General features: G+C 27.2%; 2 protein-coding genes across 6 annotated transcripts; one reads left to right on the top strand and one right to left on the bottom strand.

Annotated features, from left to right (window-relative positions):
- The first annotated feature begins 1,003 nt into the window (after nucleotides 1–1,003).
- LOC126839422 (DENN domain-containing protein Crag) lies at nucleotides 1,004–25,378 on the top strand. 4 transcript variants are annotated; one of them, XM_050574749.1, is made up of 30 exons: nucleotides 1,004–1,080; nucleotides 7,853–7,904; nucleotides 7,969–8,176; nucleotides 8,261–8,357; nucleotides 9,059–9,375; nucleotides 10,098–10,270; nucleotides 10,342–10,703; nucleotides 10,758–10,902; nucleotides 11,219–11,394; nucleotides 11,468–11,651; nucleotides 11,827–11,968; nucleotides 12,623–12,768; nucleotides 12,838–12,963; nucleotides 13,020–13,225; nucleotides 13,313–13,439; nucleotides 13,498–13,694; nucleotides 15,106–15,248; nucleotides 18,148–18,267; nucleotides 18,395–18,506; nucleotides 18,871–18,999; nucleotides 19,071–19,568; nucleotides 20,172–20,261; nucleotides 20,545–20,694; nucleotides 22,057–22,253; nucleotides 22,314–22,509; nucleotides 23,230–23,375; nucleotides 23,636–23,796; nucleotides 24,088–24,359; nucleotides 24,792–24,967; nucleotides 25,036–25,378. In XM_050574749.1, exons 3-30 carry the CDS (start codon nucleotides 7,978–7,980, stop codon nucleotides 25,182–25,184), a joined length of 5,136 nt encoding a protein of 1,711 aa, XP_050430706.1. In that variant the 5' UTR covers nucleotides 1,004–1,080; nucleotides 7,853–7,904; nucleotides 7,969–7,977; the 3' UTR covers nucleotides 25,185–25,378. The 4 variants fall into 4 exon arrangements, with proteins under 4 accessions (XP_050430706.1, XP_050430707.1, XP_050430710.1 ...); XM_050574750.1 differs by lacking the exons at nucleotides 1,004–1,080; nucleotides 20,172–20,261 and having other exon boundaries at nucleotides 7,553–7,904; XM_050574752.1 differs by lacking the exons at nucleotides 1,004–1,080; nucleotides 7,853–7,904; nucleotides 7,969–8,176 and having other exon boundaries at nucleotides 8,270–8,367.
- Nucleotides 3,442–7,381, bottom strand: LOC126839423 (dual specificity protein phosphatase MPK-4-like). Of its 2 annotated transcripts, none has more exons than XM_050574755.1 (7): nucleotides 7,117–7,381; nucleotides 6,750–6,881; nucleotides 5,846–5,942; nucleotides 5,262–5,348; nucleotides 5,026–5,174; nucleotides 4,868–4,967; nucleotides 3,442–4,382 (listed from the first exon to the last, which is right to left on the bottom strand). In XM_050574755.1, exons 1-7 carry the CDS (start codon nucleotides 7,190–7,192, stop codon nucleotides 4,058–4,060), a joined length of 966 nt encoding a protein of 321 aa, XP_050430712.1. In that variant the 5' UTR covers nucleotides 7,193–7,381; the 3' UTR covers nucleotides 3,442–4,057. The 2 variants fall into 2 exon arrangements, with proteins under 2 accessions (XP_050430712.1, XP_050430711.1); XM_050574754.1 differs by having other exon boundaries at nucleotides 3,448–4,385; nucleotides 7,117–7,379.
- Nucleotides 25,379–26,329: the final 951 nt, after the last annotated feature.

Here is a 26,329-nt window from a genome sequence, read left to right as displayed (position 1 = left end):
AAACTTCTCAAAACTCGAAATTCAAAGCGATTCAAGACAAATTTACAAGCTAAGTATTCTAAATAAGGCATTTGAAAACATAGTCACATCTTTAAATAACCTAGTCTCAGACAATAAATTACTTAAAGATAAAATAAATAATCTACGTGACCGCGTATCATTATTGGAGTCGACAAAAACCCCGACCGATATGGATATGTCCACATCCGAATTGATTAAAGAAGCACAAATGAGAATATTAAAAAGTACCTAAGACTGTTGTTGTCTTTAATATAGAAGAAGTATCAAATGAAACTAATGATATTTCTAAAGATTTAGCAAATAATATAATTTCGCATCTAAACCCGAATTTAAGTGTAGTTCAAGCTAAACGTCTCGGGAAAACACATTCAAGTAAAAGACCACTTTTTATCCAGTTTGAAAACGAATCCGATGCCATTACACTTCTGAAAAATAAAGTTAAACTCCGAACTATTAGTAAATGGGAAAACGTATGGATTAATGCTGACCTAACATTAAACCAACGTTCCAAAATGAAAAGTTTAAGGGAAGAATTAATCCAGGGGCGTAAAAGAGGTGATTCTAACATCATAATTAGATATGTAAAAGGTGTTCCTTCAATCCTGTCAAAAACCTAAATTATTCCTCAACGGTTCAAGATCATAATCGCTCTTTCTTATATTTAAAGCACAAATCTAATTTAAATTTTACTTTCAAAAAAACTAAAAAATTGTACAAATTGTAATAAAATTATTGTAAATAATAACCGGTCTCTTTTGGCCTATTATCAGAACGCCCGTGGTTTACTTACAAAATTAACAGAATTAAGATTTAATATACTGTTATGTAAGGTCGATTTTTTTGGGTTAACTGAAACGTGGCTAAATGATTCAATTTGAGATTCAGAGCTTGGCTTTGATGATTATAATGTCTATCGCGTTGACCGGAGCGCTAAAACCAGTTCTTGTTTGAGAGGTGGTGGAGTAGCAATACTGAATATGCGTGAATAAACGTTTACTCTCGGAAATTATCGAGATCCCCACCGACAATGTTGAACAATTGTGACTGTATGTGGTTGTGGTAAGTTAAAATCTATTATTGGTGCATGTTACATTCTACCTGAAAGTTTAGTTAGTATTTACTCAGCGCATACTGATACCGTCCAGTTAATATTGTCTAGTGATAAAGCCGATTCTACATTTATATCATAGAGTAATGATTCTCTATGATTTATTTTAAGAGGGCATCGCACCGGTGATTTTCAGTAGTAAAAACATGTTTAAGCAAACTGAAAATAACTCGCTTAATTTTGGTTTTAGAGTGAAAGCACCCATTATAAAATTAAAAGAGAACAATATTCCGGAGGGCAAGACGCTGCGTTTTAAAAAAAAAAAATTCATTTTTTGAAAAGTTACAGTCATTTAAAAATGTTAAAATAGTCGTTATTACTAAAATATGTACTGAGCGTTATATTTCGAATAATGAAAAAAACACACCGTCTTGGCCTCCTTAATATTGTTCTCTTTTAATTTTATAATTGGTGCTTTTAGTCTAAATTCAAAATTAAGCGAGTTATTTTCAGTCTACTTAAACGAGTAGAGACGAAAAAATATTTTTAAATCGCTTTCAAGTATGCTGTGATGGTCCAAAAAATAAATTAACTACCAAAACAGAGTCCTAGTTATTGAACTAATAATTACACATCTCAGTTTAATCTTTAAATTAGGATTTTGTAAAATTTTGTGGCGTCCTCTTAAGCAATCGTGTTACGTAATATATGTTTACCAATGACGGGTTAAACTATAGACATCAAATACCTAACTACTATTTAGTAATAAATTAATTACTCACAATTTTTGAATGAGATATCTCTACTTGCACGATTTTAGGTCACATTTTATTTAAGTTTGACTGGCGTACATTTCTTATCTGAGTCACAGTGTGCTGGGGTAAATTCTCAAGCCGGATACACACTCGCGAGCCGAATTGCTGGCACAGATCCGTCGGTTTTTTTTAATGAGTCTACTGCCTAAAGCAAACTATTTAAGTTGGAGGTTGTCATTAAAAATATTGAGAGAGGTTCGGCTTGCTAGTGTGAAGAATAGTGACGTGTTATGTATTACACATTTTATATGTGTATTTTGTATGATATAGTCAACTTTTTTGGTGAAATTGTATAAAGATGTTGAATTTGATGCACTGGAGATACTGGGTTTAATTCCTGCCTCAGGCTCCGTCTCTATCTCGCACAAGCTCTGATTATTATGGGGCATTAGAAATAGTAATAAGTGGATAAAATATGTATCTCTACAAATCTTGGTAGACATAATTTATTAAATTAATCATAAACATGAACACATTATGAATATATTTATAAATCAAAATACAATTTTCATTTTACATTCTACTTCATTTATTAAATTTGAGATAAGTATATATATTTTTTAATTTATTTATTTGAGGTAATTTAAGTGAATTATCATATTTCTTTGAATTAAAAGCTTTAGTATAAATGAAAATTATCAAAACGAAACATAATAAATTAATGTTGATTGAACTATTTATAACTCAATTGAATACTGATCAATTAATAAATCACACATCACATATTTTCTAAACATGATTGGTATTTATTAGACATTATGTTAGATAAAATTTAAATAAATCAAATTGTTTGTTTAATAAATTTCAGATTATTATTTTTAATTTAATTCTACCTTTAAACCTTTGAGATCACTGTGCTTCATTATTTCTTTTTTATTGATTATCTACTTACAATGTTATGTTCATAATTGATCATATTGATTTACATTCTACAGGCTTTGGCAAACCCTATCAGAACAATTTTTTTTTTTATGTATTAAAATACATAACAAAGAATACACGTTTCTAAAATAAGTAAAACTGCTTATAAAAGCAAAGCTATTTAAAGGTGTGAAATACTCTTCCATTGAAGTTTGGCAACACGAAGTTCATGTATATACTATTGTTTTTCTATGTGTTTTTTTTTAATAAAACATAGACTATGCTACAGTAACTGTAGCGAAAATAGTAAATAATCTCAGGCGGGGGGAGTGAAACCCCCCCTAGTATCCAGTTTTACTAGATTTTTCTGAAATTTTAGGTACGCTTAGTACACAAAAAAAAAGATTTAATTATTTACTTCAAACCGCAGATGAGTTAAGAACTTTTTAAATACCTAATAAACATACTTTCGTTTTGAAATACATTTTTTGTTTCAATAATTTATATACTATTAATTATTTAAAATTAAAATTGTTTTCTATGTATGTAAAAGTTTTTTTTATGTTTGTATAGATACCATATTATGACGTTTAAGACTATATTAACATAACATAACAAAACTGCTATAATATTTGTTTATTTTATTGTTATCTATTTCTATTTTACATTTAAAAGATAACTAACTTTTATAACATTATTTTAATTAAAAATCAACAAAACACTTAAATGGTGACTATTTTATGTAGGGTGAAGAAAGAGGCAACCAGATTTTTTTTTTAACCCACGAAAACTTAAATAATACTTTAATGAATTTTATTAAAGTGAGCTGTAACAGAATTATTGTTTTACAACTTTTAACATTTTAATTTCCTAATATATAGGTAAATTGAATACATTTTTTTACATTAGCAGTGCAAAGGAAGCGGAGGACGACCCCATTCAGGTCTATAAGTTTTATTATCTTATGGACCCATCCTAAACTCTAGTTTCGCCTATAGTATTGATTTTATTTTTTAATTTTGGCTTAATTGATACATAATATAGCACACAATATTAGCATCAAAATTGTTTTCATCAAATTATCATTAAACAATAAATTATTAATTATCAATAAATGACACTATATTTTCATTGATTTCTATACTCATAATCTACTTAGATATATAAAAAAAATCATTTTGTTTAGAAATAATTTCCTGTATCGAGTGTAAAAAATTAAGCCATTAAAGACTAATGGTACCATGAATAGGTATATAAAAATTTAAATTTCATCCATGATGGCACTAGTACTGTAAAGCTGGTTAGGATTCATTTAAATTGTAACTTGAACATTTTGTAAAAATCCACTATAGTCAACCTTGGATGGTATAAGATAAAATGCAGGAGATACTTTGGCACCACACTTACACTGACATCCCATAGTCCAACTGTATGAACCAAGCTTAGAACAACATTTGGGACAGTTAATTTTTCCATTCTCAGATTGACTCACTGACATCCAAGATATTGGCTCAACAAAGTATGTATCCGAACATAGTTGTGATTGAGAAAAATAAGCTGAAGACCACTTAGAATCTTTCCATGATAGTTTTTCATTGATATAATGAGGTAATAGATTTGACTGCAATGCTAAAATTCTTCTGAAAAAATAAATTTGATTTCAAATACTACTTAAATACCTACTTATGTTAAATTGCACAAATCTTAATTGGTTCCATAAACCCTTATTAGAATTCTGTGATGAGTACATAATACCGTTTATGGAACCAATCAAGTTATGTGCAGATACATACAGGGTATCCCACAAATATTTGACAAAATTAAATAACTTTTGTACTAGTGAATATTTTTTTTTTTTTAAATTAATTTATATGCATTTACGCTATAAATACCAATGATTGCCCATTTTATTAAGAATTAGCTGAGAATTTTGGTTGGTTGTTAACCAGTTTTGGGTAACACAAAAAAAAAAAGTAAAACAGTTAGGTGCAATAAAAATGTGGTGTTTGCAGCACAAATGAGTATAAATTAATTTAAAAAAAAATTTTAATAATGTTCACTAGAACAAAAGTTATTCAATTTGTCAAATATTTGTAGGTCACCTGTAATGTAAAATAAATACCGGCATTTTCGGCAGCGATAAACTTTTGGATCAGGTTTTGCTGAAATAAGAGATGGATCCCGTTTAATCACATCTGTACAGTCTTGTGGAAGTATTTTGACTTCAATAAAAAAATTTTAAGTTAATATTTTGTTATAAAAAAAATAACAAAAACTAACCTTTTTTTACTTTTCTAGCGGCAATTTTTAGTCTGTACATTTTGTACTGCATATTATCTTTGTTAATTTTCCAACCCAGAGTTTCATATAAACAAAGTTGAGCACAGAACCCTGCATTTGGCGAGGCAGTTACATTTTTATCTTTAATTCTAAAAATGTAAAAAAAATTTTTAAATATTATATTCATTAGTAGTATTAAAGTAATAGATAAATAGAAATTTAAAAATTGTACATACTTCTGAAATGCTTCTTCAAAACTAATTTTATATTTTTTCATTATATAAGAAATTACTATTGTTGTACTTCTAGATATTCCAAAATAACTAGAAAATCATTTTACACATATTACCAAATTCAAAAAAATGAGTACAACATACATATTATGACCTAATACTACATTTTTTTAGCTTCGATGTGAAGCAGAGAAGGTATTTTCCTTTTAATAGATAATATAATATACATAACAAATAAAGTTTATAAAATAACCTATGATCATTTCAACTGTAAAACGTACTGACAAATCTTAACTTAATTTTAATTTCTTAATTATTGTTTGAAATTTTACACAGAACTTTATATGAGAATCAAGAAAGGTTTCTTAATCTTTGTGATTAAAGGTCATTTTACACACTTAGATAAGAATTCGTTCTGTCAGGACAACTATTTAGCTACTTTTAAAAAAAAGGCCATTTTGCAATACTAAACAACTTTAATCCCGAGTTTTAAAGCTACTGTCGGTTTAGAAATAAAACATGTAAAACCAACACATTCTCAGTTTCTCATTAAAGCTAAAATATAATATATATATATAAATACAAACCAATGTACAAGAACAGAACTTTTTTCTTGACCAGTCTTAATAAATTCATATGAACTATCAAAATAGCTTAGAAGATCTTCACCAACCATGTCAGTCACTAAAATATAAATTATCCAATTTATATTATTTATTACAATTATTAATATTTAATTATCAAATTAGCACCTTTTATTTATTTATTCAATTTATATATTTAAGCATTTTATTAGATCAATTTATAAAGGGTTAACAGAATTAACAGCACTTCAAAGTATAACAGTAATTAAAATTAAATTTAAAATACAAACGGCACAACTATTACATTTTTTTTTATATCTAAATTAAATTTTTCGTCATAAAACAACTGTAGTAAACAACGATAAATTGAGTCTTTTACACATGAGACACTTTTTCCATTGTTCTGAAAACAGTTATACATAGATTCTAATAGAAAATTAGAGAGAAATTGAATAAAACCATTAATTTTAGTCAAAACGATATACTTTCTTAAAATTTATGCTAACTATATTTTTTTTAAGATTTTATTCTCAATTTAAATCACCACAGGAAAATTTACAAGTTAACTTTTTTTTATTCAATCATGAAAATGAAGGTTCTTATGAAATTATGAATTTTAATTCGCTAATATATCATGTGTTCAAGGTTAATGTTATTAACTATTTAAAATACAGTAATTTTGTGTGCCATGAAATGGTTCATAGATCATTTATCAAAAATGTGTAAATTAAGTAACTATTTTACAAAAGCCCTATTGGTAATTTTTATTGACTGTTACTTTGTTTAAGATATATATAGATTTTGGTTTTTTATAGGTATTTTTGCCATTTGTACTCGTTTGTAAAGTGTTTCTAGTGCCAGTGTCAAAAATCAATAATATAATAGTGAAACCATTTTATTATTTTACCTTGTATATATTTAATGTGAATATCTCTTATATCAGATATCATTTCTGGCAAAGGACAAGAATCGACTGTGACTATATAGTTGATATTATTATTTCTCAAAAATGTTATGTCTACTGCTGCAGTCAAATTTCCTGAAAAAAAATTGTAGGATAACAGTTAGGTAAAATGATTATTATACTATGCTAACATTGTGTTTTTATAGGTTGAACTACTAAGTCAAAATTATAATCAGTTACATAAAATTTTACTTCCAAAACCAAAATATACATATTATTTTCATACATCATTAAATTAATATTATAATAGTAATATTTAAAATGAATTAAACTAGATATGTATATTTTAAACAGAGTATTGTAATTCTACCAAGCCACAATCTATCTTCAACAGCAAAAACGTTTCTTGGGCCCGAGTCAAAATCATCTCTACATAAATTTGACATTCTATTCAAAACTTTCAATACTGTAGATAAAGACTAGGAAAATGAGTAAAATATTGATTCGCAGTCAGCGCATTATAAGCCGCAAGTTAATTTGCAAAATTTAAAATAAAATAAATTAAAAATTGTATTTTATAATAAATAACTATAATATGATTATTATGTTGTATGATATATAAATTATAAACAGCTTATTAAGAAATTTAAACGGTATCAGTGTAGTTTAGAATAGATAACAATACAACAACATTAGATGATAATATATATAAATATCCATGATTTTTTTCTTTCATGAAAAATGGATCAGTTTTTTTTTTTATTTTTTGATAAAAAAAATCCGTATATGAGCGGGATAAGGATGATTCCCCTTCTTACTTTTACTATGCTATGGTTTCATTATATATTTACTTACTGTACATACAATTATAATACTGTCAATTGTAGTTTATCAATTATCAGATTGTCTAGAATTCTAGACTGTACATTTACTGGGAAGAATAATATGTTTTAATTTTTTAAATAAAATATCAATTACCTACTCACTTGCACTGCAATGGCTGCAGTTGCTCATTGGTGTTACTTTCAAATACTATCTACACTATAAAAAAACAAGTATTTGAAATATTAATGTGAAATATTTCATTTGAATCATATTGCTTACAGGTAACTGAATATTCTGTATTGCAAAATCACTATAACCATCCAAAGCTGATTTGTAAGTCTTGATACATAAACATATTTCATTTTGAATGTTTATTTTTATAATAATTATTATTTAGTTAGTAATTATGGAAGAACGAAGAGTAGTTGACTATTTTGTAGTGGTTGGTGCTTCTGATGAACAGTCTCAAGATGATATAAATTCAACTCATTTAAAGCAAAGTCTATGTTCAGATCTTCCACCAATTACTGATTTAGCAATTGTTTTTCCTACACTTGGTGAAAAAGTGCCTTCTGGTTATACTTTAATTGGGACAACACCTGGAGGTAACTATATTTAATTAAACTTTATGTGCATGTAATGAAACTATTAATATAGCTTAGTTTGTATTTATGTAACTCTTTAAATAGGTCTCGTAGCAGATCTCAATCATGGTAGCTTGAGAAGTCCAGAAGTGTTTTTATGTTATCGACGTGGACGTGATAAACCTCCAATTGTTGATATTGGGTAATAAAAGGTCATTTTTTACGATGTGGCTGGATTAAATTTTAATGCGGTCTTAGCGTTTAGAATTTGTTTGCTGATCATGATAGTCTATACCTCCACAAATATCTAAAAGACAACAACAGCCCTATTTGAAAAAAAAAACAATTTTTTTTTTTTAAATTAACAGAAATAATTTCTGAAAATTATTTTTTTTAAGGCAAACCTAGTTATTAAATAATGTTGATTACAATTATAAGTACTAGACTACATAAGCTTCAAGTAAAACATAAAGATTATTCAATTCACTGACTGCCTTCAGTAAGTAATCAGTAATGACAATAGTTGGGATGATTCTTATGGATTTATTACTCCTAAACAGTTTTTAAGTCATAATGGACTAATTCCATCGCCTGTTCATTGTAGAAGCCAAATCCTAACTTGAGTTTTTATGCAGAGTAGTCATATGGTAGAATACGGCATGTATTACATGTGTTATGAAAGCTCTTGATTCCATATAACTTTTCTTATCTAAGTTATCAATGAAAATCGTGAAATCCAGACCCAGCAGCTCCCTGGCTTTTTTTGTTTTTTATTTAAGATGTTTGGGGGGGAAACAACAAACTATTATGTTCAGAAAAAAAAATCACCAAACCCAAAGACTTAACATTAAAAATTGATTCAGCTTAATGTTTCTTAATTAAACTCTTGATTTTTTTTTCTAGGATAATGTATGATGGAAAAGAAAGAGTATTAAAAGATGCTCATGTATTAAAAACCACTGTTAGTGGTCAAGTAGCTAATATCAATAACTCTACATCATCTCGAACTTTCATTACCTATAGAAGAGCATTATCTACTGCACCGTGTAATATACTAGCAGTATCTCATGTATGTGTGGTTATAACTAGTCGTGGTGAAACACCACCACATGCTTTTTGTTTAATTCACAAGAACCTAAATAAAGGTATGGTTGGATCAGATGTTTACTTGTGCTATAAGAAATCCGTAATGAAACCGAAGTGTATCACTTATAAACCAGGTAAAATGTTGTATGACTTATTGATTTATACTAGTTAGGCAATACTAATTAGTACATATTTTTAAAATTAGTTGAAGATTTTGATTGAATGTTGATTTATTTTAAAAGAGTGATGTAAAACCATTGATATTATAACATACAAATTAGGGATGCATTGCAGAAAACCGGTAACCGGTAATTGCTGGCAGCAGAGGTTTCCTTTTCATAGTTTATAGATATGCAGATGGTAGTTAGAAATATGTGGATTGATAGAACCCTCTTGTCAGGGGAAATCCCACATGAAAATGTTAAATTTTGTGTATAGCCGCTTATCTGTATATGTGAGGCAAAAAGAGAAAAAGACCTATTGTCACAAGAATTAAATTTTGGGTTATTGGTTTTTCCAAATTCTGTACATTATATTATGACCAAAATTGTTCACCTATCTTGAAAATTGGCCAAGTTATATTTGTTTAAATTTATCTTTCGGAAGCAACTATCTGGTGGAAGAAATAATGGCCACCTGCACCTCTCTCTGGGGCCAACTTGTTTGGTAGCGTTAGGTTATCAGCCAGCTATAATCCCAAAATGCCAAATCTAAATCGTCTAAACTCCAATCAGTGGAATAACGGACGTTAAACATAAGAGGAAGAATGAAACTTAACCAAAAATTAAAATTAAATGCTCTTAAGTAAATAACAGAAATTAATATATATACTTTATTAATATTATATACTTAATAGTTATCACAGATCAATATCCAAAAAAAGATAGAAGTTATTTCCATCTTCTACCTTCTGTAGCATTATTTTGTTTACCAATGGGAGCAACACTTGAAGCATGGCCAAATCAAGCTAGTCAGCCAGATCCTGTATTTTCAACATTTGTTTTAACTGTTAGTGATGCTTCCGAAAAAGTATGTACACAATAGTTATAATTAGTTTACAGAATAAGTACTATATATTTTTTTACTTTTCTAATTTCTAGGTATATGGAGCAGCAATTACTTTCTATGAAAAATATAATGGGGATCTTTCAAATGAACAACGAAAATTATTGGATATAAGTGAAGATCTGAATAGTTCAAAAAATGAAATAAGTTTACATACAAATAAAAGCATATGTGTTCTGTCACACTGGCCATTTTTTGATACTTTTGAAAAATTTCTTATGTTCTTATTGCACACTTCACTTAGTGAGAAAATCCCCATACCGATTGAAAGGTATATTACACATTTGGTAGATGAAGTACCATTCCCATCTCCAGAAAGACCACAAATTCTTGTGCAATTATCCATGGATACGCAACTTATCTTGACTCAACCAGAAGATTTACCAATTCCTAGAAGGTAGTTATACCATTAAGTTGAAATCGCCTATATATATATATTAATAATTTACAGTGGAGCTGGATTTCATCAAATGATAATGAATTTGCATCCAGACAATTGTCTTCTTTTACTACTATGCGCTTTAACAGAACAGAAACTACTTATTCATTCATTAAGGCCTGATGTACTAACAGCAGTAGCAGAAGCTGTTTCTACTGTAAGTATTTAATTTCAATGGAGAGGTATTATGCCCTCCTAAGCAAAAATGCCGTAATTTTCAATACATTTTTTGGTAAAATTATTTAACATAAAATTTTTGTTTTGTTTTATTCCAAATTTAAGTCGGAATTTGGTTTTACAGTACAATTAATTGAGTACAAACAATTTTTCTGTATAATATTACTCTAATAGATATAACAGCTTCAGTGGAATAATCCAAACTAATATATGGATTTTGGTTCTTGTTCCAAAGTCATGTTGTTCAGTGTAATTTTTAAATATTATATGCATTAATATATTGTTCTATTTTCTAGCTTATATTTCCATTTAAATGGCAATGCCCATATATTCCATTGTGTCCTTTAAGTTTAGCTGAAGTTTTACATGCTCCATTACCATTTCTGATTGGAGTTGATTCAAGATTTTTTGATTTGTATGAGCCGCCCACTGATGTAACATGTGTAGATTTGGATACGAATACCATTACTCTGTATGTTTATTATTTTATCCTTAATTTTTTGTTTGTCTTCTTATAATAATAATATTTTATGTTCTATGATTAGATGTGAAGAAAAAAAGTATTTAACAACAAAACTTCTTCCAAAAAAGTCTGCAAGAATATTAAAAAATACATTAGAAAAGCTTTACGAAAAGCTAAATGATCTCCAAACTAATTTTCAAAGTTCAAATAATAAAACTTTTCAAGAAACGAATATTGATAGAAATTTTTTATTAAAAAGAAAAGAAGTAACTATTTATTATTATTATTTAATTGCTTTTTTAACTTTTTTTTAGTGTAAATTTAGTAAAAAATGCATAGACTTCATAATTACAAAGAAATTATGAATATTATTCATCAGTTAAATTTGAAATAAATTATTTTGTTTAAAAACTCTTGATGATGAAATATTTTGTATTCCAGCACGAATTAGAATTGGAAATTCAAGAGGCCTTCCTTCGATTTACAGCATCAATATTAAAAGGTTATCGTTGGTTTTTGAGACCAATTACAAAAGCACCAACAGTGGGTACTACAGATACAATTTCATTGTTTGATCTACAAGGTATTTCTTTAATAATTGGTAAACATTAACAGCAACTGATATATCTATAAAAAAATTATATTAGATATTTAGATGAATAATGTACTTTATTGGTTATTTCTCTCTCATATTGGGGATATTATAAGCAAAGGTATTAAAGGACATGAGTACAGTAATTTATTAAGGGCTAAAAGAACACTATAAGCAGTATTTGACTGCATTTTTCCTATGAAAAATTATAATTTTGAATATTTGTTAAAGGATATTTCTAGTGTTTAAAATTAGGCTCTTGGTTTTTTAATCTCTTTTTCTATGAGCTATATCAATTGTTAAATAAAAAAGGATTTCACAAAAAAAACTTTTTTTGTTTGGTTTCAATATTTTGCATTTTTTTTTATAAAAAAATAGATAGTGTTTGTAGGGAACTACATTGGATATATATATATACCATGTATTAGATTATTATATATTAGAAAAAAAGATGTATCGTATTGGATTAAATGATAATCCAGAATTAAAGAATTGCTAATCACAAAAACCATATTTTACAGGAAAAAAAAATGATGTGTTTTTAGAACAAATTGTATTTTCAGCAGTAGAAAACATTTTAGAATAGATTGTCTTGTGAACAATAATGTGACAAACAATAATTTTCTTTTGTAAATCACTTTTTAGGATTTTTGAAATCTATAGAAAAATCAAATCAAAAGTTTTATTCTCTTTTAACAAAAACTCAAATGTTTATACGTTTTATTGAAGAACGATCCTTTGTCTCAAATATGGATGCAGCTTTAGAGTTCTTTGATGAATGTTCTGAAAAAGTATTAAAATATTTTTACTTTTATTTATCTTACAGTTTTATTAACATTATTTGAAATATTTTATTACAGATAGATACAGAAAATAATGAAACACGGCTAATAGAATTAGATTTTTGTGGTGAAAGTGAAAGGACTGTCTTCATAATGCCTCCAGAAATGAATGACTTACCATGTTTTGCTCCATACTTTTATAAAGTAAAAATTTACATAATGTTATAATTGTATTTTATGTAAATAATTATTGTTTTAAGGATGGTTTTGTCCTAAACCCGGAGTTGTTAATGTCTAAAGAGTCAAAAAATAATTTAAAAATAAAAAACGAAGATCACCTACCTATTCCTGGCAGTCCTATGGCGAGGCGCACAAAGCACGAAGTTAAGTCAGCTCAAAAGCTTGCTCGAAAATACTCAACGTCTCCTGGTCTTTGGGCAAAATTTTTACTCGGAACCTGTTATAGGTAGTTTTAATTTATCATTCTTTACTATTTTTATCTAAAAATCTTATTAAAAAATATATTAATATTCAAATATCTTATAATTTTCAGCTTGTGGTTTATCCATTTACCAAGTCATATTCTTCATTCTGAAGACCGTGCTGCCTCTGTTTTACGCTCTGCATATGAGCTGTTAAATAAATTTCAAAAAAATGGTGTTCAACGATTAACTGATGAAGTATATATTTTTCATTTCATTTTGTAATAAATTATTACATTGTATATTACATTTGCAGGTTTGCTACAGGGTTATGATGCAGTTGTGTGGGATTTATAGTCAACCAATGTTAGCTGTAAAATTATTACTTGTTATGAAGCGATGTGGTCTCCATCCAAATGCAATTACCTATGGTTTTTATAACAGAGCATTGTTAGAATCTACATGGCCCTCTGATTTGAGGACACCAAGCCAGTTACATTGGAATAAACTTAGGTAAATTGTATTTTAATTAGTATTCTAGGCTAGATTATTTTTTTCAGTATCAAACCAAGTGTCACATTTTAAATTTTAAATGAATTTGCTATGTCGTAAAATATCAAAATAGTTTTTATTTTTCAGCAACAACCCTAATCTTTTTCACCCTGATACTAAAAATATTACTTTAAACAATATTGCCTTTATTATTTATTTATTTTTTTTTAATATTAATACAGGGTGATCAATTTAATATAATACTCAAAAATAATATTAATTTTGTAATATATATGTTTTTTTTTTATCCATGTTAATTTTTTTAACATGTTTTTAAATATATATGTTACCGCCAATGTCTGAAATCAGTCATTATCAGTAATGACTAGTCATTATTAACAATGGCTGATTCGGTAAGGCAATGCTGACATTGCCTAAACAATAGATAAAATGACTAAAATAGTTAGGCAATGCTAACCAGCAATAGTATTATGCCCGGCTGCCTCTCGGAGAGTGATTTCTTTTTCTGACTTTATTGTACTCTTCAAATCAAGAAAACTTTCCTCTAAAACTATTTCTGTTCGTGTGTATCTGTGCTTTAAGAAGTCATTTTCTGTACCTAAAATTTCAATTAAATTTATAAATAAAAAATAATTTATACATAATCTCATTTTTTAATTGTTATTATATTGCACTTACTAATGTTTTTATAATCATTAGGAATTTTATTTAAACTAGCTGTGTTCAAATAAGTTTTTTAATTTTTTACTTCTTCCAGCCGTCTGTTATATTCCTCGACACTCAAAAATGATTTTTTATCTCCACGTTTTTTAAGCAATAAAAAATAAATGGATTTATTTAACTTTTTACGCAATTCAGCTAAATCTATTATTAATAATTATAAAGAACACACACTTCACAGTGATATTGCAACACGACTGAAAGTATGTGGGTAATACGATTATTTTGTTAGAGAAAAAAGGTATGTCATAAATCGATAATCAGCTTAGGAGTACCAATAAATGACATTGACTAAACTTATTATTGACATCAACCAATTACGGAAATATACATTGATTGCCCACAATGACTGGTAAGCTCTAGCATTACTACACTGACATTGCCTAGTTATTATCAACATTGCCGAAATTACTGACAATGACAGTAACATATATATTTTTCAACCGATCAACCTAATAAGTAAGTAAAATACCATTTGTTTTTAAAAAACTGTTGGGACACTTCTTAATTGAGGAAAACTTAAAAAATGTCTGTATTGATTTATATATTATACCTATTTAATAGTAAAACAATACAATACTTGACATATATATAGAAAAAATACATAAATTAAGTAGCTTATATTATAAGAGTGAGAACAAAGTTATATAAAATATAAATCCGTTTTTATATTATTTTAATTATATTTTAGGAATGTAGTAATATGTACTGCTCTCTTCAAAAAAGCTGGTGCTCAAAATAGGAAAAGACGAAATTCTACGGAAGAAGATAAAATATCACATACATCATTAGAAAGTTTGTCAACTGCAGAAAAACAATCTTCTATTTCAAATAGTAAGTTCTATTTTTTTTATTATGATCAAAATAAATTGAAAAAATTATATATTTAAAAGCAAATTAAAAACAGGTAAAAACAATTTTTTATTTCATTTTGAAGTTATGCGCTTGGCCCATTTTTTTTTGCCAAAACAATAACAATACAAATTATTTTTAAGCAATCTTGTACCAAATACATTTTTTTTATAATCAAAAATATACATTAATCCACTGCTAGTTGCACGGAAATGGCAGGTGCATGATTCATTTTTGGTGCCTCAGTCCTATGTATACATTTTTATAAAATCAAATTTTTGGAAATCAAATCTTTGATTATAGTTTTTACTAATTTAACTTACTAATAGGAAATAAAAAATAGTTATGAAGATATATTTAACCTGTTGTCAAGATACTAAAAATGTCAATTACTTTGGATGGCTCAAAATGTTTTCATTTTAGGGCTTTTCTTTTTTTTTCTTTTTTTTTTATACTTTTAGGGATGTTAAAATAAAAATTTTAAAGCTCCTACTATAGTACATACTATTAATTCATTCATGTATTTTTTGATTATAAAAAAAATTACATCTATGTACTAGTGATATCTTCAACATCTACAATTTTCTTCGAAGCTGAGAAGGAATTGTTTTTAAAATGATGTTCTTTTTTGTGTCTGTATTCACTATATCTTGTAAGCCACTAAACCGATTTATTTGTGTAGTAATTCTATAGATCAGAAATCGTACCTATAAGGTACTTTATTTGAAATTCACCCCTTCAAAATCGAGAAGAATACCAAAAAAATTTATATAATTTCTTCTTAAAATTACGCACTCCATAACTTTTTTTAAATAGTCCATTTAGTTCCAAATTTGTATAGAATATTCTTAAGAGAACGCCACACCGGCCATTTCTATGGAGTAAAGTATAGGCAATTTTTCGAAAAATCTTAATTTAGAGTTTGAACTATAATGCATACTTATTATACAGTAATGAGGATACTTTGTTGATTGCCATTTTTTTGTCAGACTATCACAGTCATTTCTATAGGATAAATTACAATTTTTTCCATTCAAAACTGCTTTGCGCGAATTAATTTTTCTCAGGCTTCATATATAGTTAAGGAAAGAAATTCATACATATTATTTATGACAAAGTTATTTGTGTTCGATCATCCGTATTTTTTCGATATACCTAATACAACCAACGCTATATCATTTTAAGTCAAAAAATTTTTTTTCTTAATTAATTAATTATTCATTAACTGGTTGAAATATTAAAAAAAGACGATGGTAGAACACAGACAATGTTGTTGTCTATATTGTGTAAAAATTTGTTTTCTTAATTTTGATTATAGCCTTTGTAAAATTAATCTGCGTAGGGCGAGTTTTTTGAAGAAAATAACGGGTGTGTGACGTCTTCTTAAGATATAGTACTACCGATAAATGTTGACAACCCAAACAAATATCATAAACCCTTTAACCTAGAATAAGTGGAAACATTTCTTTATTTTGCTTTTTAACATGGATATGTTTTTGGACTGGGGGCCAGTTGAAAATTTGTGTGTTGCTTTTTTTGTTAATGCGAAAAATGTAAGGCTATACCATAAAAATAATTCGGTAGCTACATAGCAACAATTGTTGTAAACAACAGCCACATGATGACGCAAAACATTTTGTGATGAAGTTTTTTCGCACATTCGTAATTTTCTAAACTCAAAAACCAAGTACCAATGGAATCAAAAAAACAAACCCGGCGAGTGAATAGGGAATTCATATCCTCCACCTCATCACGTATGTGTCCCAACAAAGAAACGCCCATCGTAGATCCTTAGAATGTAAAGAACCTTATGCTGAACGACGACGACTCGTTGTTTGTCAACATATTGAACCTCGCCAACTAAGTGGACAAAAAAGTGAGCGTTTTTGGAAAACATAGATACATAGCATCCTAAATACATGAGCTGATCTCATGTATACAACGAGCCATAAACTTATATAAATTAATAGTCATTAGATAAATTAATCAACATTATAACATATTTTTAATTACAATATATGAGTAGCTACAATATATACATGTTTATAGATCAACCTTAATTGTATCCCCCCTAATACTAAAACTTATATTTTAAGCTCATAATTGTCATTAGATACAATGTTTTTATCAACATTTCTATTTTTATCTGTGAACACTGGACCTCTTATACTTACTACTACTACTAACTACTTACTACTACTATTACTACTTACCTATAATACTTTCTTACTGTGCTTGTTTTGAACTTACTATCTACAGATTCATATCTAAGCGCTTATTTGTGATTAAGTGATTTTATCACTCAGTTATAATAATTCCTGTAGACCTGTGACCTCGCCATCATAGGCACAACTAGACCTATATTTTAAGGGGTGCTAAAATTATGTATACCTGACTATACATAATTCTTATCTTTAGCCATTAGATATAAAATAAAATATTTGTAAATAAACAGTTTTAACAGAGTATGTACATTATTAAAATATTATGTGTACAATTCAAGAATTGGAATTTAAATTTTTAGGGGTGCAAATTTTGAGTCTTGAGGTGCTTAAGTCCCCCTAAAACCCCCCTAGTTGCGCCTATGCTCGCCATCCCCACTATGCTTTGACCACTACTGCTTTTTTAGGTTATTTCGTTTTATAGACTACCCAAATATAAAGATTACATAAAAAAGCCAGAGAAGTCACTTTTATTTAATCTAAGAAAAACATGTTCAAAAATATCTAATAATGCAGTATTTTAAAAAAAATATTATGACAACAAAATCACTAAAAATGTTGAAAAAAGTGTTTTCTAGTTGTTTTTTTTTTGTACCTATGTATAGATATTGTAAATTTTAATACTTTGTATTAATCAGACATCTTTTTGATTTAAAAAGCACCCAGGAAGTTATCAATAAATGTTGAATCAAACTTTGGATTAAGAGGTCGCCCTACCAGTATTGTTAAACAAGTTTCTCTATCTACTGAAGATGATCAGTCATGGAGTTCACAACAATGTAAGTAATACATTAGCACTGTAGAGGCGAAGGGCCTTATTTCAAAAATGACAAGTTAGATTTGTTTTCATAGAGTTAAGATTGTATAGTAAAAAAAAAATTGAATTTATACAATTTTAATTTTTAGTTGAAAGTAGTGCTGGTCTTTTGATGACAACTACATGTTCAAGACCAAATTCAGCTTGTTCAAAACCATACAGCGATACCATTTCTGTCGAGAGTGAAACTGATTTAAAAAGGTATTTATAGATTTTGTTAAATTTTTGTACCCAAAACCAAACGAGATCATTTTTTTTTTTTTTTTGAAAATATAGTTATACTACAGGTAAATTGTCTTTAGATATTTAGTAATTATGAATGTTTGAAGACTTACATAATATAGTTTAGTTTTGTATAAGGTGAGTTTAATAGTAAATAATTTAATTTTGGAATTTTTAATTTTAGTAGTTAGAATTTTTCTGTAGAAATTATAACTGAAATTGTTGATAATAAGTAAATGGTTTCTTATTTTATCCATTAAAAATGTATTTCCCTTAAGAAAAAAAAATTGTTTTCGTAAATTAAATTAGTAGAACAAGTAGATTGTTACATAATTTTTTTCAGAGGCCGTAGTGGGTCTCTAACAGATGAGATTAAACTTCAAATGTCACCTAGAAGGCATCACCATTATCATCATCCACTACATAATTCATCTAATGGCACATCATCTGAACTACTTAAATTATTAAAACGGTGAGTTCTGGTATAAATATTTAAATAAATAATTATTCATTATTTAACAATGAAATTCTATGTTATTACAGTTCAAAAAGCTTTGGTAATGATGCTCAGATTTTAAAAAATCTTAATGACCTAAAATATCAAACTGACTATAAAAAGTCAAATGGAATATCAAAAAAACTGGTATTTGATAATTTGAAGGTCTATGATTTTTCTTTAGAAAATCTCAGTGAAGAAAGCACTTCTAGTAGATTTCCTGAATCTGCGCAACGTACTCCAGTATTAGAAAATGACCCCTTAGGTGCCCTTCAAGAACCTTTAAAACCATCACCTTCCCTAACCATTCCTAATACCACTATGCCACGGGTACGATCAGGTATTGAACTTGACCGTAGTGGTTCTCCTGTATTATTTCGTGAATGGGGAAACATGCATCGTAGTGCCACTTACAGTGATGAAGTGGGAAATATTGATAAGCACATCCAAAGATCATCTACTATGCCAGCTCATAGCACCCAAGAGTTAGATTCACAAAGTCCAATAAAAACTGCTTTAGGATCTGCATTTAAAATACCTTTTTCGTAAGTAATATATTTGTTAAAAATGATCAACTATAAGAATACTTTAAGCTGGTTTTCTTAAAAAATTATGTTTTAGAAATTACAATTTTACTTAACATACTACTTTTAATACTAACAATTTATTTTGGTTTAAATACTCGTAGTTAGGATATTTTTTTTGAAATTAAAAATTTTTTTGACTTATTGCTTATTGTACTTAATAGTTAAGGAATAAAAACTAATTTCTAATTTAAATAAAATATTCAATTATAAATATTAAAATTTAATATTGGCACATAAATGTTTAAACTGTTCATACGTATGTATACAAAAAATAGAATTATATTTTTCTTATCTGCAAATTTTTTTATATAATTGGAATAATATGTTTTACAATTTACCTACAGAATAATAATTTTATGTTTTATGAAATCATACAAATTTAACAAATAATACAGAATTGAGAGCATGATTTTGTTGTGTAGCCAGTTTGTTTTTTTAAGTATGTGGTACTTAGTTAAATGTATTTAGTGCTTGAAAAAATTAGTATGTTATATTAGGCCTATTGTTTCTGTTCTTTTTTATGCTTAATCATTTAGTAGCATGTATATATTTTTTTTATAGACAGTATACTCCATCAAAATTTTCGTTACCACGTAAGTCTGACTTTCGCATGGGTACAAACATGATCGAAAATGCATTCACCAATCTCAGGTACACATAAATTTATAAGTAGGGTCAATTGTTGCTCTTTTTTATGGATTTCATAATAGTAGTAACACAGTGAAATCTAAAAAAGTGGGTATTACAGTGTTGCACTGTTTATTACTGCTTATCTATAGTATATTTGATCTTTGCTAACGCCAATTCATTTCATTTATATAAAATATGTGAGTATGTATAGAGTAATAATAATGACTGACTATATATGAGTGTTATTGAAAAAGGTAGTTTTAAAAATACTGACATTGCTAATAATAAATTATTTTTGTGGCAGTTCTTCAAGCTTTACTGGGAAAAAATCCAATGAACTCCTCATGGGAGGTTTAACTAGCTTAAAGAGTGCTGCCAATACAGTAGTAAAAAAGTTTGATGAAATTAAAGAAGCCATTTCCACAAATAACACACCTGTAAAAGATTATATTCAGTAAGTACACACAGTAGTTCAATAATTAAATATATACTTGAATTTGATTTAGTGTAAAAGATGTAGTATACAATTTGAATTTTGGAAGTAACTAATGTGTGGGGTAAAGGACCTGACTGATTAAATCAGTTGGAGTCAGTTGCCTCTTTTCTATCTGTAGTCCAGATATGACAAACGGTATCTTGAATTTAGGTAGGTCAGTAGACCTAGTTATAAAAGTTACCTGCCATTTTTTTTTTTTTGTTAGAACAAAACATTTAATATACTTATTTGTTTAGAAAGTTTTAAAAGTTATATAATTTATGTGATATATATATATATATATATATATATATATATATATATATATATATATATATATAATAAATACATTACTTTTAGACAAGCTCTGAATTTTCATCACTCTTCTATCCTTTATATATATTTATTACGAGGGATATTATATTATATAAATACATATGAATAATATATAATTGAATAGCAGCACTGAGAGTGACCACTTTTCTTGGTCAATATTTGAAGCATTCCGTTTTAAAATATCTACAAGAAAAAATCACACTGTTAAATTTGACAAATAATTTGGACAAAAGTGAATTTTCAATTTAATATTTAGTAAAAAGCTCTCTCAACGTCTTTTGGTAGCATAACTTTAACTACTTACTAACTTACGTAACTTTAACTAGCCATATAAATTTGTTAAGACTATAGATAATATTAAGATCATTATTCTGTATTCTAATGCCCTTTAGGCATCAATTATTTGAAGTGATTAAATATTGTATTCTAAACAAAACTATATGAGTTTAATAAGTTTGCATCTTTTGATCTCGCTCCTACCTTTTACTGACCGATCGGCCTATACTATGGTCTTAAAAAATCAGGGAGGTCCTTTTAGTCTTTTTTTTTTAGTAATTTCAAAAGAAATAAAAAACAGTTCAGAAGCATTACATTTAGGTAAAATATTCATTCTTTACTTTATCTATTATATCCGTTGCAAAAGTAGAAAAAAAGGTAGGTAAAAAATTAGAATTTCCCAGTTTTTAGTTCACCTAAATTTCGCACAATATTCACTGATCTACCTTTCATTACTTATGGACTCTTAGATGAGTCCATCTAAGTTTATCCATTTAAGTTAATTTTATTAATTATTAATTTATAAAAAAAATTCTCTCCTGTAAAGTTAAAATTTTTTAACAATACACTTTTGCTCTGGGGTATTGGCATACCAAAAAACCTCCTAAATGTGACTAAACTTGGCTGTAAAACAATGTGTAACAAGGCTTACCTCTCCGTTAGCATACATAACAATCTTTACTAATATGTATTATATTATAAATCAATTATATTACAAATTATGACTAGGTGTTCAAAAGATGAAGATAACTGGATTGGAGATGACATTGAACAACAACAATCCACTGAACCAAGTGTTCGGCGAAAAATATCTAGTGAAATATCATCATTAGCTGTTGCTCAGCATTTGGACTCGTGGAGTACAAATTTAATTGAGTTATTTACAGATGGTCATAGAAAGAGTAGTTCTATCAATATGAATTCTGGTATGTTTTGAAATATTAAAACATATTATGTATATATTATTATTAATATTTCAATATTAGGAAGTGCTACATTGGATTCATCACAACTTAGCTTATTTCAAGAAAAACTCTACAGTCGATCTAGTCGTACTCCTGAATTAGTGGCTATTGAAATTATTATGACTACTTGCTCGAAATGTCATAATTGTGGCTGTTTACTATTTGATGAAGAAATTATGTCTGGTTGGGTACCGGATGATTCAAATTTAAACACAAAGTAACAATCTATCTTTTTTTTTTTTATTAGTTTTTCGTATATAATTCATTGTAGTTCAAAAATAATAATAATATAATATATTGATTAAATTATTAACCCAACTTTAGAAAAAAATTAGAGGAATAGTTGCCTGAGTTTGTATTTTGGTTAAGAGCAGGAGAATAAAATTATGTGAATTATGGCAAAGTAGTGTATCACTACCTACACGAGAGTAAGGAGTTGAAAGAAAGACACTAAGTGAGTTAGGAAAAAATTATGACTCATTATGGTTTTCGATAAAATATTTGTTTTTACCATTTGTAGTAAGTAAATACTAAATAGTTAAAAAAAAAAATACCTATTATTTAAAATCCTATTATATAAAGCGAGTTATAATTGTATATGTATTTTGTAAGTATATACTATATATTATATATTTAAAACGACTGAAAAATGTAAGTATACTGTTGTTTATAATGGAAAAAAGTTGAATGGGAATATTTAGCTAGGTACTCTAGATAAATTCATTTAAGTAATGACTTTGGATAAAACTAATTATAAAATGTAATACTACGACAAAAATCAAACATAAACTTTTCTAAACCATATGGTAATGATTAACTATTTTTATTGAATTAATGATAGTTATCAGGTAAAATATAAATTAAATAATATTTATTTATTCATGTATAGTTATTACTATAAGCAATTATTTATAAATGTATGTATGTTAAATTACAGATGTAGGCTGTGTAACAAAGAAGTAGTACCATTTTTAACTGTAGATGTTATTGATTATCGATCAAAAAATGATGTTCTTGATGAAAATGATTGTCACAGTAATCAAATAAATTTGGACTTGCTAACAAAAAATACTAAAGAAAAAGGTACAACTTAAGAAAAAAAATATCTAGATAAAACTATAAAAGATAAATTTTTATATAATCCTGAAAATGATCATCTAGCTATTCATTTTTTGATGCACATAGCGCTAGAAAACCAACCCATAAAAATTTAATTTTGCTTTATTAAGCAACATTTTTCTTGAAATAATGGATTTGTGTTTAAATTTGGGTTCTGGTTTCGAAGTTTAAGTTAATATGAATTAATTTGAACACAGTATAGTTAGTATTTTTATTTGTTTCAGAAATATCAAATAATAATTACAGAGCAGACACAATTACAGTTCCTTACTTAAACCCTCTTGTGTTGCGTAAAGAACTTGAATCTATTCTAGCAGCAGAGGGAGATATTTCATTAACACATTTTAAATTTGTCGATGAACACCCTATAATATATTGGAATTTGGTAAGTGAAATTTATTATAGATTAAATATAGTCATGATGGACAACACCTGTTGTTAGATTTGCCGCTCCATTTTGCGGATTTCATATTAGTTTAAAACATACGTTTGATACAGTGAAATCCAGAATTGCAAATAAAATGTATGTAGTTGATTGTTACATTAGCGTTAGGTATCTATAGTATATTTAATCTATGGTAATTTAATAATTATAATAAGTGTGATCCACTCACTACACTGTACCTACACACATAATAAGTAATGTAGGGGAAAAAATTGTAAAATTTTTGTTTAGGTATGGGTGTTTGAAAGAATTGATGTACAGTCACACATTCCAGGATTATGCCTAAATGCTAGTTGTGTTCTTGGTGATCGTGACATTAAGTCATTTCATTCCATTTGGACAATGTGCGATTCTTCAAATGTATTAATAACAAGTCTTTGGGATAATCCAAAGCTATATGATGATATTGGTCTTCCAATGTACTCCTTCTGGTCTGATGAGGAATCAAAAGAAAGTTGTTTAATTAGTGCTTTAGTCACTGATCGAAATACTATACCAAAAAAGTAAGGAAATTATGATGATTAGTAATAGGTAAAAAGGTATTAAGTTTAATGTACTAAAAAAATGTATTATGTTTATATTTATAATTAAAAGGTATTAAGAAATAATTTAAACCTTAATCCAATAAATACTTTTTTTTAAATTTAAAGTTAAAAATACAAAAAGTATTTTACTAATAAAAGCTTATGGACTGGTTGTGCTCATTTTAACCAAAACATTTTCTTAAAATTATTTTATAAATTGGTTTATAAAAAATTAGTGAAAATAGTAATTAAGTACCTAAAAAACATCTTAAATATGTTGAAGTTGATCGATTTGGTTTATCGATTAAATCATTTTAGAAAACATCATTTCAGGAATAACGGCTTTCTGCAGAAAGTATATTAATATTGTTTGTATATGTACAAAACCTAAAATTCTTTTTAAAATTTTAGTTTAATGTCAAAAGTAATTGCCAGCATTCGTCGCAACAATTTATCAGATCCATTAAAGAAATTAGCTGTTGAAAGAAATAAATTACGAGGAAACGACTTGTCTCACAGTCACTCATTATACAGGGATATTTTATTCTTAACAATTACTGCTATTGGCCGTGAAAACATTGATATAAGTAAATATTATTGAAAAGACAGCATTAAAATTAATTACATGATTAATTTGATATATTATTTTTTTTAGGTGCCTTTGACCAAGAATATTTAATAGCTTTTGAAAATTTGTCAGAAAACGAATCTAAACTTTTATTAAAATGTGATCACCCCATTTCAATCGGAAGTCAATACTGTCGTCATCTTTTTAAAGAACTCGAGCTTTCAAATTACAAGTGATAATTTAACTACTTTATGTAAATCATCTTTTAATGTGTGATATATACAAATGTAAATGTTCATCTGCTCACATTAATATGTTTAAATAATATCAATACTTAACAATGCAGCTTTAGCATAGCAAAAATCCAATTTCAAATAGTCAGTTATTTATTGACTTAACTATTCAAACCATTATTAGTTTAAAATATTTTTTTAATATTTATGATGTGTATATTAATTATCATGTTTTTTAATATTGAATATTAACATGTACTTTTTATGTGTTGTGAGTAACTATTAAATGTTGTGATATTTTACAACAGAAAATTGTTTATAATTTTCCATTATTTAAATTTCTATACACAATTTTTTTATATAAATGATATTATTAATAATCATGATTTTTCTTCTTTTGTTTTTAACTGTTTATCTATATCATCAGTTGTAACAACTCCATTAAAATTATGTAATAATTATTACAGATATGTATTTGAGTATAATTGTAAAATTGAACGAAGTATAAAATCAAAAATTAATTACAATTATTACCAAATCAATTACATTTAAGTTTGAGGGATTTCCACATTTTAATGGATCAGGTGAATTCTTCGATTTACTGAGGGAAGAAAAAACTTTTATTGATACTTTTAATCATATAGTGATCATTTTGGTGGGTAAATATTTAGCTTTGATGGCGAGCTGAGAAGGTATTTTATTTTTATGTATCTAGACCCTCTAATCTTTTAAATTGCTGAGCCAATTTCTTCATGCAGAAAGTCTATAGATCAAAAATCATACAATAGATAATACCAAAAATGTAGACATTTTTAAACATTAAATTACGCTTTGACTTTTTTAAAACAGAAAAATTAGTTCAAAATTTGTATGGAATATTCTTTAGACTAACTGAAAGAATAATATGAACCCTTTCCCCTTAGATGAAGTGGCAACTTTTTTCTTTATATCAATTTTTATGGCGTAATATGAGAAAATTAAACAATGTTGTTCCAGAATGGGGCAAAACCCCCCAAACAATATTCTTAAAAATATGTATTTTTTTTTTATTAGATTGCCTAGTAAATTTCTAGGTTGCTGTATGCGAATATATCAAGTCATGAGTATTGGAGAATATTTGTATTTATTTAAATTGTTAATTACGATTT

This window comes from Adelges cooleyi, unplaced genomic scaffold, assembly GCF_023614345.1.
Source record: "Adelges cooleyi isolate 19-005CV unplaced genomic scaffold, UGA_ACOO_1.1 ACOO_flye_CR_arks_rails_tigmint_CR_PRNA_30, whole genome shotgun sequence".
Taxonomy (NCBI): domain Eukaryota; kingdom Metazoa; phylum Arthropoda; class Insecta; order Hemiptera; family Adelgidae; genus Adelges; species Adelges cooleyi.
The sequence above is the reverse complement of the archived record's forward strand: the minus strand, read 5'-3'. Positions and strand labels throughout refer to the sequence as shown.